The sequence below is a fragment of the Harpia harpyja genome, chromosome 15 (assembly GCF_026419915.1).
Source record: "Harpia harpyja isolate bHarHar1 chromosome 15, bHarHar1 primary haplotype, whole genome shotgun sequence".
Taxonomy (NCBI): domain Eukaryota; kingdom Metazoa; phylum Chordata; class Aves; order Accipitriformes; family Accipitridae; genus Harpia; species Harpia harpyja.
In genome coordinates this window covers 2,509,457-2,529,683 of record NC_068954.1, presented here as the reverse complement: position 1 = coordinate 2,529,683, position 20,227 = coordinate 2,509,457, and the positions used below count along the sequence as shown (strand labels likewise).

The window sequence follows — 20,227 nt, the reverse complement described above, 5'->3', positions numbered from 1 at the left end:
TAAATTCCAAACTTGTAAGATAGGGCACTATAAAGGTGCTGTGCACACCTTCCAGGTCAGGAGAGCAGCAGTTCCGAGAAGAGTGGTCTTCATGACCCACTTTTCAGTTCATACTTTTACATTTGAATCTGATAGACAAAGTCAACTAGTATTGTTACAGATTTCCCAGCCAACACATCTGCAGTTGGAAGAGCAGAGAAAACGCAGCTTCATAGGACAGCACCTCCTTCATGGCCCCAGCAAAACCAGCCAGCGGTTAGCAGGGTCTCTTTCCTTACCTGCCAGAGTGCTGTCTCTGTTCCTCCAAATGAGGATCTATCTGATCCCTTGAAGTACCAAGCAGCCTCATCTCGCATGAAACCAATTTCAGCAGATCTGCTTACAGCAAGTTGTATCTAGAAGGGGTATAAACATAATGTAGTGATGGGCTGGAAATTATATGTGGTAAAGAAAAGGTTTTGAAAGAGCAAAATCTGCTGCATTAGAGTGACATTGCATTATATTTTTGTGTTTTCTCTGTTGATGTGCTTTTCTTACAGGAACTAAAGGAATGCTCTGGCCATGTGTTTGTAGACTCTGTGCCTGAGTTCTGTTTACCAGAGGTAAGTTTGTTCAAAGCCTTACTGAAAAATCTGACTCTATTCAATCATGTGGGAGAAACTTGCTAAATTATTATTATCAGAGTCATGGTAATTTATTAGTACTCAGGAAATAATACTACTAAAACCTCTGTGTTGTTAAGGTGCCTCTAGTATCAATGACACTGGAAAAAGGATGGAAACAGCCCTTTTCAACAGTGGTTTTGGGAGATCTGGAAGGTCTCCTTGAGCAGATCAATATCTCACAGAATAATAAGACTTAACTGTCCCTTTTTATGGGCCTTCCAAAGACAATATGACTGAGCTGGACTCGATTATGACAGGATACATGTGCTGATCTAGATAAGGGCAGTGAGTGAAGACAAGGAAAGCTGCTTGTCTAACCACAGATGCATGACCTGCCTAGTGGAGCTCCCCTGGGGAGCCGACCGTGTGATTAAGCCACTGTTTGATTCTGCTGGGCTGCAGTCAGACGTGCTGTTCTGCCGGCAGCGAATTTAGGTTAAAAAGTTTTGCTGCCTTCTTAGCTATTCATCACTGCCTCTTTGAGGGAAGAACTGTACCTTCATATCCACTGACATAACTGCAAGTGCCTGCTTCTCAAGCTGTTTTGTTCAAGAGTACCTGGGTTTAAAAAAAAGAAAGCAAGACTATTGAAAATGTTTGAATTAACTGGGCTTACCTGACCAATCAGATTAATGGTGTATGTAGGAGAGCTGAAGAAGTAAAAAGCTGAGCAGAGTGGTGGTGGTGAATGGTGGGGAATTGTTTGGGAATAGTACCCTCTTTCCTCAGCTGTGTTTGGGCTGTGATAACATCAGTTCTTTCATTTCATGTTGGGATGTTTTTTCTGTCTTTCAAAGACAGAGATGATTGCTTTTGGGCAGCAATTTTTTTTTTTTTTTTTTTTTTTCCTTTCTGCCTGACCTTGTTGACAGGAAGTACAAAACACTCCTGGAAGGTTGTTGTCACATTGCCGGGGTTCGGGCAATAGCGTTTCTGTCTGTTGATTCCATGAAACTCACCTCATGCAGCTTCTGACTCTTGTCATCTTGGTTCTTTGAAGCAAGTTGTTAGCTCTGGTACTGGTTTTGGCAAGTGATGTCAACAGATCTGTGTGCAATTGCTTGTTTTCCCCAAATAGAATGGATATAATCCAGTCACACAAACCGTGCCCCCCAAAAACTAGTAATTCTGGGTTCTTCTGAGCTTTCTGGTTACTGTCCTGTGGAAGGGAGGGATGTAGGAAGCATCTGTATGCCTAGAAAGTGCCATTATGGCCAAGATCTTGGGAAGGGCGGAGTTTAGATTCTGGATTCCCTTTGGAATTGAGGCCATGTACAGGAATGATAATCTGCTGGGGTTTAGGGTGCTTCAGCTAGGCTTTCTAGTTACTTTGTTGGGCTGGAAAATACCCACAGGTGTAGCTCTAAATATGACTGATGGGGAGTTGCAGCTTCATTATACCAGTGTCATCACTGAATCTAACTCTGTTTTCCAGCAATCCATGTTACAACTAGAAGACAGCAACCAGCTGCCCATGTCACCATTGTAGGGACTTTACAAATGGCCTCTCAAATGCTTTGGTTCCCAAAGTTCCCAGTAGATGCCAAGTCTTCTCTGCAAGGGCTAGGAACAGATTCTCTAGTGATACACAGCTCGCATCTCTAGCTTCACAGGCTCCCCTGTCTGGAGGATCGTTCAGATGTCATGGCCAGCCAAATGCATCAGCAGCGTAGAAATGTTGCTGGTGTTTGGCAGCACAGGAGGAGCTTGTGTGAAAGAGGCTTTGTCGTCTTCTTTGTCTCCTTCCTCTTTTGAAGAAACTTGTCTGCAATAACAGTTAGTTTGAGAATCACAGTATTGCTTCCAGGAACACCATTGCCAAAGAAAGCCCAGTTTTGAATGTAATCCAGAAGCCACAAGGTGATAAGAGGCTGTCTCAGCAGCAGAGTACACTTCCCCGTGTCAGAGTGCAGGGTGCAGCCCTCTCTTTGCTTGGCAACCTTCTGGTCTCTCTCACTTCACATTCAGGAAACATTTTTAAACCTCTTCAGTTCATAGACACTTTTAGTGAGATTGCCACAAGTCCCAGGGAAGATTTTACTTTGTTTTGGTTTTGATACCCTTTTCATCCTATTAGTAAATGCTTCTAGGATGCTGAGATGTGGGATGCTTCAGCTTGGAAAGTGGTAGTGTCTGTCCTCCTGATGGCTTGCTGGGCTGGGATTCAGCTTAGGGCTCAGTGACTCCCCATTTGATTCTGTATGATCTGGACAGGGCCGAAAACCGAGCCATGAAGGGCCAGTGTGGTAGGTGGGAGCAGGCATCAGCAGACTCTTTGATACCGCCTAGTGAGTGTATTTCTGCCTGGCAAGCTTAGTAAGATAAAAGGGTGCCCTGTCATGAATCTGAGGATGGTGTTTTACCTACTGTACTCAGCTTGGAGATCATGCCTCCCACATGAGCTGTGATCATGGATTGAAACCATGAACGCTTAGCTATGAGTTAAGCAGCTTGTCACCGGAGCACTGTGTCAGCCCTCTGAAAAGCCGAGTGACCTACTTTCTTGCCTTTTTTATTCAAATTGCTGGACCAAGCCTTGTAAGCAGATAATATGTGCTTGATGAGTGTTGAATTCCATTAGCTGCTCTATAATAACTGAGTTAGAGGTCATATATCTTGTAAATTTCTAACTTGACACCATTTGTGTTATAGCATTACCAGTAAATATTTCTAATTAAAATTCCTTTAACAGTGTGTGAAATCTGCTTTCACTCTCTGAACTGCTGTCTTAACCGTCACATCAAAACAAATTGGACCCACCGTCTGTTTTGTTGTATCCTATGAATGAGCTTAATCTCCTGCTATACAATGTGAATGATAAAGATGCCAAACATTTAGTTTGGGAAAATATGGGAATTATTTTAAGCATATAAATAAATACAATCTACATTCATCTCTCTTACTCTCCTGGGGTACAGTACCATGTGCCACATAAAAAATATGAGACATCCTGCTAAATCGCTACTGCAGAAGTTTTGGTGTCTGCACAGTGTTCCTCCCTAAGGAAGCGCACCCATCAGTTCTTTGATAAAAGTGTAATCATCATGCCTCTCTTAACAGCAGCCTTTTCATTACAGGAAAGACAGACAAACCCAGGACATGGTTTCCTTTTCAGATTTCAGAAGGGAATAATTTAGGGGGAGTTTTAAATAAGTCTTGTTAATTTAAAGGAAACATTAATCTTTGCCACAGCTGAGACATGCCCCCCCCCCTTTTTTTTTTTATAAACCAGTTACATTCCTGCAATATAAAGTTTAAAAAAAAAAAAAAAGAACAAGTTTTCTGCCATTGCTTAAACTGCATGAAAGGGTTACATGTTGCTTATCTCTTTCCTCTGTTTTCAGACTGAGCTGCTTGACCTCTCCACGGTAGATGTAATCTTGATCTCAAACTATCACTGCATGATGGCATTGCCCTATATCACAGAGTACACAGGATTCACTGGAACAGTGTATGCCACTGAGCCCACTGTTCAAATTGGCAGGTAAAAAGCCCCTTAATATTCTCTACTCCTCCTTCATCAATGCTAAGGAAAAGGTGTAAAGGACAATATGGGTAGAGGAGTGGTGTCTAATGTTCCGAAGAGGCTCTTAGGCAGTAGCTGAACACCAGCCAAGTCCTTAGTGCTGCAAATGTGTTAACTCAATGTTTCCCAACCTCTGGAACCATCTGTCTTCAACATTTACAGCAGGTGCTTTGTGTTGAGTCCAGGCAGTAGATGTGGGATAGTAGATCTTGAGTGGACTGAGACACCTTGAGCAGCAATTACCATATAGCCAACTTCAAACCTCCAAAAACCAGGAATCAAAGATCTCTCCTGCTCCTCTCTGCTTCCCTTAAACAAAAGAGGAATCACCAATCTTTTCAACAATAACGGACTTTAAGATTATTGCCTTGTAGTTTTTCAGCATTTGAAATTCATATAATCGCACTTTCCTCCACGCTGTGGAAGGGAATTTAAGCTGGCTTCATCTCAAATGACAGTTGAAATATGTAAGCTCTGAACTCCAAAGAGAAGCCCTAAGAAAAACAGCAGAAATATGAGACTGAAGTAGAAAATGTAAAACCTGACAATGCAGTCAGAAACTTAATACTTGGTCATCAAATTTGGCAGTCTTTTCTTACAACGTTGTCTGTTGATTGGATAGGTCAATACCAAAGGCTGTGGGTTTGGCCCTCAGTGAAGTCTAACTGGACTTGTGCTGGGTGCATCTCTTATGCAGAACAGCTGCCATGTTCAATAATTAGAAACCAGATTAGGCCATGGTATCTGAACTACTCTGTAAGCACTTTTGGGCAGGAATCTTTGTCTATTAAAGGTCCTGTGCAAACTTTCCATGCCAGAGTAATTCTCCCTTTGTGTAAAAACAAACAGAAACTGAAGGCCCTTGTAAGAGAAAGAAATTGTATAAATATGAACTAGTAGTAGACCTCTGGGGTATTGCTGGCCCATAGCAGAAGATAACAAGCATAGTCCTGTTGGAGAGTATACTGGTGTGCTTCTCCCCACCCCAAGTAATTCCAGATGTCATTCTTCTGCAGTTAAATCTGTCACTTCCTACCTTCAAGGGAAAGCATGCGTACAATTACAAATGTTGTTTAGTTTTGGGCAGTGAAATCTGCAGTGCCAATTTTTAATGCCTGACATATTCTTCTCTCTCAAATGCTGTATTGTGCATTTGTAGGTGAGGAGACTTCACTCTGACAATGTGCTTGGCTTCTCTAAGTGATAAACAGGCATAAGCTAATGAGTTTTCTTCATATATTTTGTCTCATTCCATATGACAAGAAGTCAGTAATGAAGAAATCATCTTGCGCAGCAGGAGAGAGATTTCGGAGTTCCTCTCGTCCTGCCACATTCCAAATAACCCATAACCCAGTGGGCCAGATCCTCTGCTGTCTCAACCAGGCAGACAGAATTGGACTAACTTGAGCTTGACGTACTCAGTGGGGAAACGGGCGGTATTGGTGAGGAGTAATTGCTGCGATGCCTCTGCGGGAAGAAGCTCTCTTTCAGACTTCCTAATAGTGTTACAATTTGTGTGATATTTTGGAAACATGTGGGACAAAGTTCTCTCCTGTGTGAAAGGCTGCAACACCAATTTAGTTATGATGTCTTTTCAGACTTCTCATGGAAGAACTGGTGAATTCTATTGAACGTGTGCCAAAGGCTCAGTCTGCCTCCATGTGGAAGAACAAGGAGGTACAGAGGTAAGGAACAAGCCACCCGGAAAGGGTGACTGTCCTAAAACACTAACCAAAGCTTAGAATTTACTGTAATGATGGGTCAGCTGCCACCATTTGAGATTTGCTACTATCATTAAGCAGAAAAAAAAGCCTAAGAGGTTTACAGCTATGACTCCTTGGGTTGGTTCTTTCTTTAATTGTTTGCACATTGTTGGTCTTCCAAACAACCTCACAAGTTTGGTTCTTGGAGGAAGACTCGGTAGCACAAGTCTCCCCTGATCTGCCCTCACGTAGTTTAGCTCCATGATGGTAGATAAAACCAGCATATTTTTGTATTAACATCATAAAAAGTTGTTTTACATAGCAATTGTATTGTATTGGAATAATTTTAATTGAAAATGATATTTACATTCATGTTTGCTGAAATGCTAAGGAAGTCAAGACACAACTGTTGGAGGTCACTGGTGGCCAACCACAGAGCAGTGCTACCTTTCTTCCCAGGGCTGCAGCCTCTTTTACACTTGAACAGTAGAGGTGGGTTTTTTTGCTTTTCAAAGCTTAGAAGCAAATTGAAATCTGAATAAAAAAGGTTAGTTGGAAACTCCTTGTCTGTTGTTCCATCTATACATAAAAACAAGGTGCTCAAAATTGAGGTCTTCTACATCTAAAATTTTGAAAGCCTATGTAATCTAAAAATTATTCATACAGTTTACTAACTGCAGATAATGCTTTCCTTGGAAATAAAAACAACGTTAGGTGCACAACATGTTCTATGGAGGAGACAGTTTCATTTTTAGCACATTTTAAAGATAGGGCCGGTTGATTAGAAAGGTTGTTTTAAAAGCTGCTTTGTGCATTTTTAATTGATCTCCCATTTCCTACTCCTAATTCTTAACGTGGCTTGATTTAAAAGTTTACTAAAAATGAATTGTTTCATACATTATAAAAGTAGTCTTGATATTTTCCAACATCACAAAGCAAAGAAATTAGAAATCCAAATTAACAAACGTTTAGCTGTATACTGTACTTCCCTGCTGAGCTTAGGAGCAGTCTTGTCTCAGCACTATAACTCTCACTCTTCTGAAGAAGGCAAGTAAAACACAGATGTAAAACAAGACAATAAAGTCGATCAGGATTTTGTGCTGGTTGGGGTATGCTCTGATCAGAATAGAGTTTTTTTGATTTTGGAGTCTGCTTGCCTGACCAGAACCATTCCTAAGGCTCACAGTAATGTGAAGAGAGAGGACTGGAGCCGTTATTCTCGTCACACTACTGCATGTGTTTTGTATGCGTAGTTTAAAGGAGGATCATATATCTTGGAGCTCGTTTAACGTCACTTTCCTGGTGGTCGTATTTTAGAAAAAGTGCTGTCTAGCACTTTGCGTGCTGTTGACTATTCCAGAGGCGAACACAGAGAGGTAGTCTTTGTTCTGATTCAACTGCTATAGAAGGCTGGAGTCTTTTTGTTGGAGTGGTATTTAAAATACATTTTTCTGTCTCATATTGCTTGGGAAGTACCCTAACAACATTGATAGTTCCTCCTTGGTACTGTCAAGTAGCTGTTGTAATGGGGTACCAGTGGAGGTAGAAGGAAGGTAGAAGAGCCTACTGCCTGGGGATTGACGGTGTCCTGTCCCACTTACAGGACCTCCGTAGAGCACAGAGTACTGCCACAATGTGGTATGTTGTTGGGAACCTCGATCAGATGGCAGGTCCCCCAGCTTTCATAAAATGCACACCTTGCCCGACTATGAGATAGGGGCAGAGCAAAGAAATGCTATGCTAGTGGGGATAGCCAGACGTAGCCCTCCAGCTGTTTAGTAACGTAAGTCTATGTATCATAAACTCTGCCTTGAGGCTGGTACGAACTAGTGTTGTCTATGAGCTGAAACAGGGGGACTGTGCCCAACCTGTGCTCTGAGTTTCCCCCTTCAGCTCCCTATGCTTCTGTAAAATGGAGCTCCTATCCACCATAGAGGGTATACAGGGACTTAATTAATATTTGCAGAGTGGTTTGAAATTCCTGGTGACAAGTGTCATGCAAGTGTGAGTGGAACTGATTATTATAGCATGTGAGCAAACATCTACTGATCCACACATTAACACCTGGCTAATAGCACATGCAGGGTTGGACTGACATCTGTTATTTAAGAAAATGTAATCCCTGGTGATTTTTTTTTTTTTAATACTTGGCTGTTGCTAGACAGAATACTTAGTATTTCTGAGTCTAACTTTAATTTTTCAGGCTGATCAATCACTGTTACTGCTTTACAGTTCAGCTAGTTCTACTCTAAATAGTATAAAACACAAAGTATTATCATCTTCATTAGATAAAGCATTGAAGCATTTTAAATGCAAATACTGTATAAAATATAATAAGTTCATTATAGTGGCTTACGTTTTTCCATTATCAGATCCAGTCTGAACTAATTGCTTAGCAAGTTTTATTACCATTGGTTTTTATTTTAAATGAGCAGTCTCATGGAAGCTCTATAGATGCTCAGCCAGGATATCTTTCACACTGATTAGGATTCAGAGGGCTAAAGAGGAAGTTTGCCTTATGAAAGACACTTTGTCAACTACCTGTTTGATGGTTTCTTATATCTTTCTGTAAAGTGTCTGAAACAGGCTGTTTCCTGAGACAGAGCAGTGGACAAGAGAGGCCAGCCTTCTGATCTAGTTTGGTACTGCCATCCTCCTCTTCCTTCAAACAAGAACATGTTATGTCATATATTAAATGATATCCTTTGCATTGAACAGGAGGGACTGTCTCTGTGCAGATGTCCAGTTAAGAATACAAGCTTCTGAGTTTCTTAAGCATAAATTTGTACACTAACCGCTGGACCATGCTGCTTCGCGATACTTTTCAGTTTGTGGCTGTAGGTTGGCTCTCCCAGCATCTGCCCACATTCATCTGGTTATTATGAGGTGATCCGTAATAGGATGTTAGTAGATTCACTCCGGACTTTAAAATATCCTCTAGTAACTTTCTGTACAAATTTTAAAAGTGTGGGTGACAGGTTGAATGCCAGCAGGGACACATCTGAGGAACCAGCAGTCCTCATTGTCTCTGTGTGCCACTCAGCAAAGAATGAAACCACTGGAGACTGGTGCCACTGGTCTCTGTTAGAGATCAGAGTATATTTACAGGGTAGCCACAGAGTCAAGGCTAATAGAAACTTACTTCAATCAGCAAGGACAATTCCCCACTTTTCTCCATTACCTGGAGATACATTCTCCTCTTCCCAGAAGAGAAGCTCCTGAAAGCATCTAACACTAAATGCTTCTTATGGTAGGTTAAAGGCTTTTACAGGCACTTTGCTTCAGTGCAGTGGTGGACAACTATCCACATTGTTTGGCCTTTTGTTGCTTATGACTTCCCAAAAAAGACCTTGAACGTTTTGTTTGTTTCCTTAAGCGCAGTATGCTTTCAGCCAGCATGTGCTGGAATTACAGTTATCACACTAGACCTGTACAGCGGTCTTGGCAATAGCTGGCCTTAATCCTTTCTTCAGTATCTTAAATTATGGAGGAGTTCACTGACCTAGTAGATATAACAATAAATTAAATTCCTTTAAACAAATTGATCAAAGAAACTTGACCAATTTCCATAAATCTTTGGAAATTGGTTTGAATTAGCCTTTGATTTAGCATTGGTTTAATATACAAAAAAAATCCTATTCTTCTTGCGCATTTGGCAGCTGTGCTGCTTCCTGCCTCAGTTCATGTTGCTAAGGAAGATTTATTTCCCAGAAGTTAGCCATCTCTCTTGCAGTCTGTGACATTACAGTTCACTTCTTCCCTTGACAACGCTGTCCAGCTAACTTGCAATGTCTGCGAAGAGCAGAATGGATGGATTTTACTTTGGTGTAAAACATCTTAAATACTTCCGTGTAGGGGATTTCAAAGAGCTCTGCAGTGTCAGCTGATGTATCCTTGCCAGTACACTCGGAAGGGGAAGTGGGGTATCTGAGTTGAAGGCAAGGAAGCTGAGATGCAGGGGCACATGCTCTTGTAAGAGACTGGTGACAAAAATGAGAGCAGAGCCAGCCTTTGTTCATGGTCTGGTACCTGTATTTTAATCACAAGATTGTGGCTTGCTTTTGTTTTCAAGTCCTTAGGATATGCAAAATAGACACTGATCCAAGATCCCAGTCATCTCTACCAATTCTAGTGGTGCATTTCATGTTGATATGTCAGATCAGCCAGCATCTTTCATCAGTGCTGAAAATAACATAAGAGTTGCTATAACACCTTCATCGCAGCTACTTCTTTGATGAAAGGGCTGAATAGGAACAACAACAAAGAGAGCTGAAGGAGAGCAGTCTTTGGGGTGAGGCAAAACAGAGAGTGTGGTTCTGTTCCTCAACAGGCAGAAAGTCTTGCTCCTCGCTTTGAAGCACCAGGCATATTTAAAATAAAAAGAAAAAAGAGAAAAATTTAAGATCTGGAGAATATAAATGGGAGTAAAAGCTGGCGGTCCATCAGGAAGTTCTGAAAAGCCCACATCCCGTTGATCTTTGCAGATTGCTGCCTGCCCCTCTGAAGGACGCGGTGGAGGTGTCTATGTGGAGGAAGTGCTATACCATGCCAGAAGTGAACGCTGCACTCAGTAAGATCCAGCTGGTCGGGTATTCTCAGAAAATTGTGAGTACCTGTGAAGCTGTCCTCAGGTCAACAGTAACAACTTGTTGTTTCCCAGCTTTTCTCTGGAAATGCCCTTCCTTTTCTGATTTTCCTCTAGGTCCTGTGTAAGATCTAGTTACCCTAGCCTAGGAAAACAAGACAAGATTATATTGAATGTCCCTCAGCCTGCCTCTCAGGAAGGGTTCTTGTTTGGTGAAATCAGGGAGTATCCATTTGTTTCTCCTTTTCCTTGGGGAGGCCAATTTTAAGGCAGCATACCTTCAAATTTGGAGTTGATGGCTGGCCCACTGAGAGCTGGGAGGATGTACCAAATGAATGTATCCTCTCTGTCTGTAAGCCGCATCCCCTTCTGAGTTACCATATCTCACTTCTGGGAATCTTCTGAGTGCTTTAGCCTCCACTTTCTTTTATACTGCAAATTAGGGATTGTAAACAAAACCTAATGGTTCGACCTGAACTTCCAAAACTCCTTTCCCAGGGTTCCCAGCTAACATTTGTTGTCTATAAAGCCATTGACTATAATCCATTGTAGTTGCTAGAATGAACTGAACCAACAATTCTGCAGATACACTGTTCCCTTATGGCCTGTAGGCAGCATGTGGGCCATGATACCTGCTATTGTTGCTCAGGGCCGTAAGAAATAAAAACGTGGGTTAAAGTAAGTTGTGTACTCAAAGCTTTTTATTTGCTCCTTTTTCTTAAGCAATGGGCCACTGAAGTTTGGAGACTGCCGTTTATGTGTAAGACAGTTTGAAACAGTAACCAGTGCTGCTGTGTACTAAATTTGGTGGATTTGGGTTTTTGTGGTGCTGCATTACAGCTGGTGAAAAAAGACCCCGAGCCACCACTAACATGGTTGCTGACATAAGTAACAGCTGGAGCTTTGTCTAGCAACTGGACGGGTTGAAGGCATTTGGACTCCTCAGTATCCACGGGTGGTTACTGTTCATTTTCAACTATCCTCACGGTGTGGATGTATCTTGCCTAATTTTAGATCTGTGCATCTGAGCCAATCGTTCTTTTATAGTTACTGGGAAAAGAGACATATTTTATCTCTTCCCAAAGCTAACTTTTAAAATAATTGGACCCTAATTTGCCAGTAAACCCAAAACTGGGTGACAGCATCAAGAATGGCTTGTTGTCCATTTTACATGTCTGCATATCAGCAGAATCTAGAGCCTTGGTTTACACACTCTGATGGATGGAGGCTCTGCCTTGTTTTGCAAGGCATCCAAATATGTATTGACATACTAGAAAAATCATTAGTATTGCATGAATCAGATGCTTGTTCCATTATTCAGTAACCAGAAAGTAGATCACATTAGCGAGGTATATATGGAGGCTTATTTTCCTTTCTCAAAACAAGTATAACACATTACTGTATACAGATAAAGCAGTACACTTTCTAATGACACCTGGAAAGCAGACCACATCAGGTTGCTTATGCTTGGAGCTGAAACTGAAATTTGGATTGGGTTTGCACAGTGTTGTTTCTAAATCACCAGTAGATAGCATTTAAAAAGAAATAAAGTTAGAAAGTGAGTGAGTTTGAAGTTAAGTTTATGTTTTCCACAGCAAAAAGTGTAACCCAAACAGAGTTTTATATCAGTATGGAACTACTTGTCCTTCCTTCTCTCCTGCTGGCCAATACCAATAAAATTTGACTAAGGGAGTATAGAGTCTTCAAAGATGTAAAGCTCCTACAAGCTTTTTCAGTACAGCAAAGGCAGGCAGAGGATCAAAACCCCAGCTGATTCCTCCATTTAGAGTTACGGCTCCGTGTGAACTCAGCCAGATGCCATAGAATTCACATGGAAGAGAGACTTTATGAAGGTCCTACCTCAGGAAAAGCTTTTCTCAGAATATGTGTCCTGTTAGACATGGGTAAATAAAAACAGCAGACATAAAGCTCGGGAAACTAGCTTCATAAAGGCTTTGAATAGCAGAACTACTTTTAAAATTGATATCACTGATGATAAAATGACCTGTTTGACTTCTCTCGGGGGCTCACTCAAATTAATGTCTCTTGCTGTGTGTTTCAGGAGCTGTTTGGTGCTGTGCAGGTCACCCCTCTCAGCTCGGGCTACGCTCTTGGAAGTTCCAATTGGATTATCCAGTCACACTATGAAAAGGTTTCCTATGTTTCAGGATCTTCTCTACTTACAACACACCCTCAGGTACAGCCTCTGACTTTTGTTAGTCTTCTACAGGGTGAAGTGTCTTTGCTCCAAAAAAGGGGAGGGGCTTATTCCAGCTGGGATCAGGTGTAGTATAGAAGCTGTACTAAGGTACCTCTGTTAGCAATTGTCTAGACTTAACAGGTGTTGAGAAGACACACTACCCTGATACGTGTACAGGTATCAATAGTTACTAGGGAAAGACAACTAAAATTCTTTGTTATCAAATTCTTTGATTTGATGTTAACTTACTCACCAGCTGGGAAATTCTCCTTCACCTTAAATAGGAAATTTTCGACAGAGTTAAACAATAGAGCATTAGTGACTTTTTTTAAAATCCATATTTCACTGAAGAGTCTTTACAGGCAGTTCACAGCCTGCTTCTATATCACTTCTGAAACATCCTTCCTTGGGAGAAATGATAGCTAACTGGCTGCCAACTTTTCCACCCTGCTCTGCTAAGGGCAAAGTCTTTATAGTGCTGTAGATGTAATTTCCAGTAAATTAATTCTCTCTGGATCCATAAATTCTTAGTGCGAAGAATGGCTTGAAGTTTGCAGTACTGTATGCTTCAGAAGTTGTCAAAATAGTTAAAAGCAATATTAGCAGGAGGTATTTAAAAATAATTTAGAAAATGTGTCAGGTTCATGATCAGTAAGTAATTTCCCCCAAGGTGAGTATCTTCTAAAGAGCTTTGCTTCTGAGCATCCTTCATTTAAAAGCTTGATCTCAGGAGCTGAACAACTGCAATAGATAAACCATCCTTAATAGTATGGCTGTGCTTAGCTACATGCAATGTATCAGAGTCTCTAAATCCCTTTTTCTCATCAGCCTCATACTGGCCTGCATAGTGCTCTTTCGTCACCTTCTAGTGAAAGAGCAGCAGCAGTATTTGACAATATACGAGTGGAATATTTCTGTGAGGAGAAACTTTGCACTATACGAAGTAGTTTGGTGACTGAGAGTGTTTTCTCTTAATTTACATGAAATAGTGATTCAGTTTATCAGGTTAGACTGGCCATGCTTCATCATTTTCCAAAGGTGAACATTTCTCTGGAAACTTCTGGTAAAGTCTGTGTTTTTAGGGAAATTACCTCCCTGTGGCAGGGAATGGTGTGTGAATGAACTGCCGGTAAGAGTACAGCCCATGGGCAGCAGATCTGCACTCACTGCAACCTGCAGGAGAAGTGGTAGCAGTTAGACAGGACAGTTTCAGCTTTAATGAGTGCAGGAAAATGTACTGCAAGCCTACCTGAATCCCTAGGGACCTACGCTGTTTGCTAACAAGATATGAAACCTGGACTATTCACTCTGCTGACAGTGTTGCTTGTCCCACATGCTCTCCAAGACCCTCATTTTTTAGCATACAGTCCATTGCACTTTGCATTATTTTATACTAACACATAGTTTGAAGGAATAGCTTACCAGATAGTTGAAATTGCATTCAGTTTGCCTTTTCCTTGTTATTTACCACATCACAAATGTTCCCAGATATCATTTGCATTTCAGATACCATCATCATCTTATATTTCCTTCCAAGTGGTTGTCGAAGACAATGGATAGTTCTTGTTCTAGTTTAAATCCCTGTGAACACCAGTACAAGCTCCTACAATTTGGTGATTCTGTAATGACTAGTGGTTTTTGTGAGCTGCCAACCAGCTCTTCATCTATTTGATGTTTGACAGACATTATGTAATGATAACAATATCTTGAGTGGCACAGAGTCAAAAATTGTGTTCAACAAATCAGCATGTTTTCATCAGGGATGAAAAGTTGTTTGTCTGACCTGTTTTTCCATAGAATCATGGTAAGCAGTCATAATGAAATTCCTATCTTTTAACAGTGTATGGATAACCAGTCACTGCATTTTGTTTTAAAAATTATATCCAGTTAATCATCATATTTTTATGTAAATACATATCCAGAGCTTTTTGAATTATAGTAAAACCTTAGCGCTTTTGCAGTCTTCTGGAACTCCCTCCGTAGTTATTAAAAATGGGCATCAGTTGACCAAGCTCTCATCAGCCGTTTGTTTGTTTGTTTAGGGTGATAAGACACAGATTATTTGGGCATACAAATGGAAGAATGCTTCTTCCTCTTACATCTTGTCTAATATACACAGTAATAGCCTGGAAAGCATTTCCTTCTCTCAAGGTGCAAACAGGATAAGGTTCATCTTGCTTAACTGAAATTGGGCCCCCACCCAGTCCTTCCCTCCTTCTCCCTTCTGCCAGCACTGGGATTTAAGTGCTGACATAGTGGAGATGGCAGCACGGGTGGGAATTAGCGGTCATGGGAAGGATTGCTTCTTTGGTATAAATTACGCCTTAAAGTTTTCTTGAAATTTTAAGTTACATCTAGGTTACATCTATAATCAGCAGAGAGTTATGGTACATCTGTAATAATTCCATCTCTATTAACAACAGATAGAAAGTGAAGCAGTTAGCTTAGCTTAGGCACGGCCCAGGATGTGCAGATTAGCTGAAACTGGGTGCAGTGAATGCTGGTTGTTGTGTTGATCTTGGATGCAGCAGCAGGAATATCTTGTGAAATCCGCAGCGGGTCTGTAGGAAGTGCAAGTGAAGGGTTCAGCAAGACTGTATTCATAGCTGCTGAAAATAACTGAAGAGCTTTAAAGAGTTTGTTTGAGAGTTCAGTCTGGCACCATTAATTGTTCCCTTTACTTCTGTCTTCTGGCAGATGGTTTCTGTTGAAAATTTTGCTTCACCCTCTACTGAGGCTAGAATTGACACTGTTGCCACTGAAGTGGAGAACAGGAGTTGACAGCATAGGTTCAGACATGTCACTAAAAGCCTTTTAAGACATATTCTTTACATTAACCCACAAAAATCGATGCAAGCCCTCTCAGTGCAATAGCAGCTGAAATTATGCGTATCTAATACGGCATAATCATTATGTACATTATCACAGGCAGATTCAATATTATTTTTTATTGCATTATTGGCATTTCATTTTCACAGACACACTATGTAGAGTCAAAGATTGCAATAAATCTCACGTAACAGGTCTGGTCCTGCAAGGCAGTGCACAGTGTAAACTTCTGTCAAAGTTGATGTGAAATTCCCCTGCATGTTTGACAGAGCAAGGTCTTTCTCAACTACTTAAGAATGGCACTGAGGGACTGTGAGCAAGGGAATTAGCTACACAGTGATCATCTAAGTTCAGTAGAGGAAATCTCTTCATCAGTCTCTTCTGGTAGAAGTCTTTCTGTTTGATGAGACTAGAGAGGGTCTATTAAGAATAAATAACCATAAAATACCATGCAGCTGGCTACAGTTGCCCACCTTTGCTTGAATAGTAGCTATGGGAAGTGCATCCCAGCCCAGAGCGAGGCTTAAAGTTAACTTTTCACCATAGCTGTAGTGCATCTGCAGAGAGAGAAGTAGATTTTGCCTTTGCAAGATTGAATTATGCTAAATTTTGAGTATCAAGAATATATATTTAGTATCAGGTCACACTTAAGTATAATTTCTGGACATCTACTCTGTTTGCTAATGGAGAGAAGTGGGTATGCATTTTCATTCTGCTTTAATAAAGTGCCGGTATAAAACATGTCAAATGATTGACCTCAGTGAAAAAAGTGTGACAGCCTTTATGCACAGTCAACGCAAAAGCAAGGTTTGCTCTAACATTAGACTGCCTGCCAGTCGCCAAGTTGCCGCACTGTTTCCTTGGACCATTTAATCGTCAGTCCCTCTGCTACATCTGTGAGCCACAAGATAGACCGTGCAGGTATAAACTCTTCTGTCCACCAGGAAGCAGACGTGGCATGGATAGATGCTTGTGATAGCTACCCTCAGCACTTCAACCACATAATCTAGGACTGTACCTATGACTGTAGGTCGTCAGTACAACATACACTGTAGACCCAGCTGATCAGAGGTCATAGCCCTGTGAAGTCATTTATCTCACTTTGACATAGCTTAGCCTCTAGCACAGTCTTCAAAGAAAGGTATTGTAGGAGGGCATAGTGCTAATCTGATTCACTAGGGGACACTAGTAAGCCAAGTCATATTTTCTCTTATTTTAGCTCTGGTGTTGCATTGGGAGCACTACTTTTTTGCATGGGGTTTTTTTGTGCAGTTGAAGCTATGATTTTTCACCTGTTTTCAACTGCTGACTTTTAAGGAACTACTTGTCTGTTTGGCCTGATACTATAGCTACATTAAAAAATTAATATGCGTAAGTGATTATTTCTTAGATAAATTAACAAAATTTATCAATATTAAGGAATCTAAACCCATTTCTCTTTTCTACCAGCAGTAGCCATTTACCATTTCACAAAACCAGACTTCTAAAAAGGCCTGTGCTAACAATCTGAAATGAGTATTTGAAAGTCATGGTTGTAATACTGCGGGCAGAAGAGCAGACTTCACAGTCAAGGGAAAGCCTTGTGTGGCATTCAGATTCATACACAAAATTGAGAGCTTCAAGCCCAAAGTCCTTTCCTGATCTCATCTCTTCCAAAGAGAATCCACTGAATGGTTGAGGAAAATGGTACTGCCCCCTGTAGACAGTGAGCCCTGGAAATCAAAGCTGACACCTTCATTTGCAAAGGGAAGGGAGAAGGAATGCAAGTGTCAAACCGTTCCTGACTGTACTGCCACATCCTCGGCAAAATATTGCCTTTTCAGTGTTGAGCTCCTGAGGCCATGAAATGATTAGTCTATGGAGACTACTTTGCGATGGATCCGGTTACAGTTCTGTTGTTTGGTTTGGGCTGTGGTATGCAGGTAAACAGTTGTATGTATTTTTATTAACTCCAGTAGGGTTTTCACAGATGGAGGAATGTTAAGTTTAAAGTGTTCCATGTGTTCTCTTTCTTGGTCACTGTACCTATTTTGTATTGCAGTCGTCTTGGTACAGAGCAGAGAAACCTTGTGTTATAACTCTCATGTTACTCATTTTATTTCACTGTGCTGTGTTTCAGCCCATGGACCAGGCTTCTCTTAAAAATAGTGATGTTCTCATCCTGACGGGTCTTACACAAATCCCTACTGCTAACCCAGATGGCATGGTAGGAGAGTTCTGCAGCAACTTGGGTAGGTCATTGAAAGAAGTCTTTTGCCTATTTTATCATCTTATTCATTGCTTTGGGTGGGAAATAATTCTGAGATTCCTGGAATTGAATAAGTTGTCCAGCTATAGCTTCTGGCATAAAACTAGCTGTTTAGATTTTACGATGTGCTCCTGATGTCATTAATACAGTAAGTGCTTGGAGAGACACAAGTTGTACCTAAAATGTTTTGGAATGGAACAGGTATAATGAGATTTAATTATCTGCTGCTCTTGGTTTGCTAAGTATGTCGCTTAGCTGCCAACAGACTACGTGTTGCCTAGGTTTTGGATATTGTTCCCAGCTGAAATATTACTATTTCCTTCCTGTATATCAGCCAGTGTAAAATCTTTACATGCTTTTTTATGACTTTCAGTTTCGAAAACAAGCACATCTGCTTCCCTTCTTACACCTGATTTTTAAATATATCAAAAGCAGCACAATCTCTGTTTAAAAAAATATATCAAGATATATTTATAGACCCCAGAAATATAAAACCTAATCAGACGCTTTCACAGCTGGAAAAGCTGATAATTGCAAAGCTGTGATATCAGTGTGAATGGCAGCATTTTCCTGTCTGTTTGGAATATCACATCCAGTGCTGTTCTCTCCTTTTCTCCCCTTCCCCCACCTCAGTTCCTCTGTGCTCTCACCCTTCTGTCATCAAACCACTTTCTCATGTCTGTCCTGCTGTATATTACTTGTTCTTTTATCAGAGATCTTCCTTTTATTTTAAACTAACTACTTTTTACAAATAAGCTTAAAAAGCTTGTGATAAGAGGATTATTACAAAGGTTATCAAAAGACATTAGAAGTCTAAATCAGGGAATCCTCACTGTAAGCAAGTTTTCTGGTCCCTGTTACACACCTGGGAGAAATTTGAGCTGTAGTATTTAGGTGGCTTACCCAAGATTGCAGAATAAGGCTGAGAACAGAACGGAAGTGCAAACAATTCTTAGTCTTACTTTTTACATGTGAATGTACCCTTGGAGAAATAAAAAACCACAATACTTTGGGTTTTTTCCCATTCTAAAATCCTTGTGCATATTCACAGGTTCTGAATATCTATGTACTTTCTCACAGTCACAGTATGAGGCTGCCATGGTAGTGGAAAGCAAATGATACAAAGGATGTGGTAGATTTCTCCATCAACCAGCATCTCTAAATCAAAATCAGATATCCCTGTTTAGGACAAGTTTCAGTTCAAACAGGAGTCATGGGTCCTGTTGTCGGAGGTGCAAGGTAAAATTATGTGGGTTTTGTTTATATGAAAAAACAAGTTACAGGGTCAGGATGATTCATTGTAGTGTAAATACCTATTAATAGAGTGTGTTTTGGCATTTTATAAGAATTGTAATCTTGGATTATACCAAAGATCCTCTCTGCCAGCATCCTGACTCCAGCAGGAATCATGAGCAGATGTCTAGCGCAGAGTAGAAGAACAGGACAAGACTACATAATACTTTCCCCTTATAATCTCATAGCCTTTAAGTATTTTTATTTCAGGAATTTCCTGAATCAGACATGGCTTTTGTGTAGTTAGTAATGTTCAGTGGATTTCTGTTCCAGGAACTTGTTCAACCTCCCATTGAAGCTGTGTTAATTCATAACACCTGTGATTTCCTTTCCTAGGTGATGCATGTGTTTATATATGTGTGTGTGTGTATTACAGTCTGTATTTTCAATGTTTTTAAGCATTGTTAATTTTATTACCCTATGAGCTGTCGCAGATAAGCTTTGGTGACCTTGTTGTGCTAGATCCAGATGTGCTGCTCTTCTCTGTCCCTTCTGGACCTTTATGGGGGTTACTGCCCCCTGACAGATGGTAGCATGGTCACATCCTATCATCTTACCTTAAGCCACCAAGGAAGCAAGTCTGAGCTGAAATGTTAGACTTTGTACTGGAGAGGCCGAGGACTGGTGCATGTTGCCCCGCTTGCCTCTAGCAAGCACCTTGGTGGTCACTCGTGTCTTGAACTGCAACAGCTGTATGCTGAATAAACAAGAGTGAGACTGTTGTTAATGAAAATGCTTTTAAAAATTAAACAAAGTCTTAGAGATGTAGCTTAGGCCAAAGCAACATCCAAAAGATGAATGCATGTAAGTAAATGTGTTACATCTGTAGGTACAGGTGGGTGTTCACCTGCACAAGTTGTTCTGGTTTACAGAAACATTCTGAACTATTTTGAGGGTTTTGCAGAAGGTCTTCAAGCCAGCTTCTATCTTGAATGAGACAAACTCAGAGAAATTAGAAAACTAGTAAAGACCAAAGGAAGATATATGCTTAAAATGATGCCATTGTAAGAATCTGGAATTTGAGTGGTATTTAGCAAAAAACCACAGCAACCTGAAGAAATTAAATAACGCCATGAATAATGTAGTGGTAGGGCTGTCTTTTACATAACACCAGCAGTGTTTACACATCTACCCCAACATCAGGAGAAGAAAATAGTGGATCAGTTTTCTTTCAAATG

The 20,227-nt window shown here is 40.7% G+C and overlaps 1 protein-coding gene across 3 annotated transcripts in view; it reads left to right on the top strand.

Annotated features, from left to right (window-relative positions):
* INTS9 (integrator complex subunit 9) overlaps positions 1-20,227 on the top strand; it is a 71,111-nt gene that overhangs the window by 11,152 nt on the left and 39,732 nt on the right. For all 3 annotated transcript variants that reach the window (XM_052809921.1, XM_052809922.1, XM_052809923.1), the window contains exons 4-9: positions 540-602; positions 4,010-4,149; positions 5,790-5,876; positions 10,379-10,499; positions 12,542-12,676; positions 17,628-17,739. In XM_052809921.1, the coding sequence (XP_052665881.1) occupies positions 540-602; positions 4,010-4,149; positions 5,790-5,876; positions 10,379-10,499; positions 12,542-12,676; positions 17,628-17,739 (658 nt within the window). The remainder of the gene's footprint in view (positions 1-539; positions 603-4,009; positions 4,150-5,789; positions 5,877-10,378; positions 10,500-12,541; positions 12,677-17,627; positions 17,740-20,227) is intronic.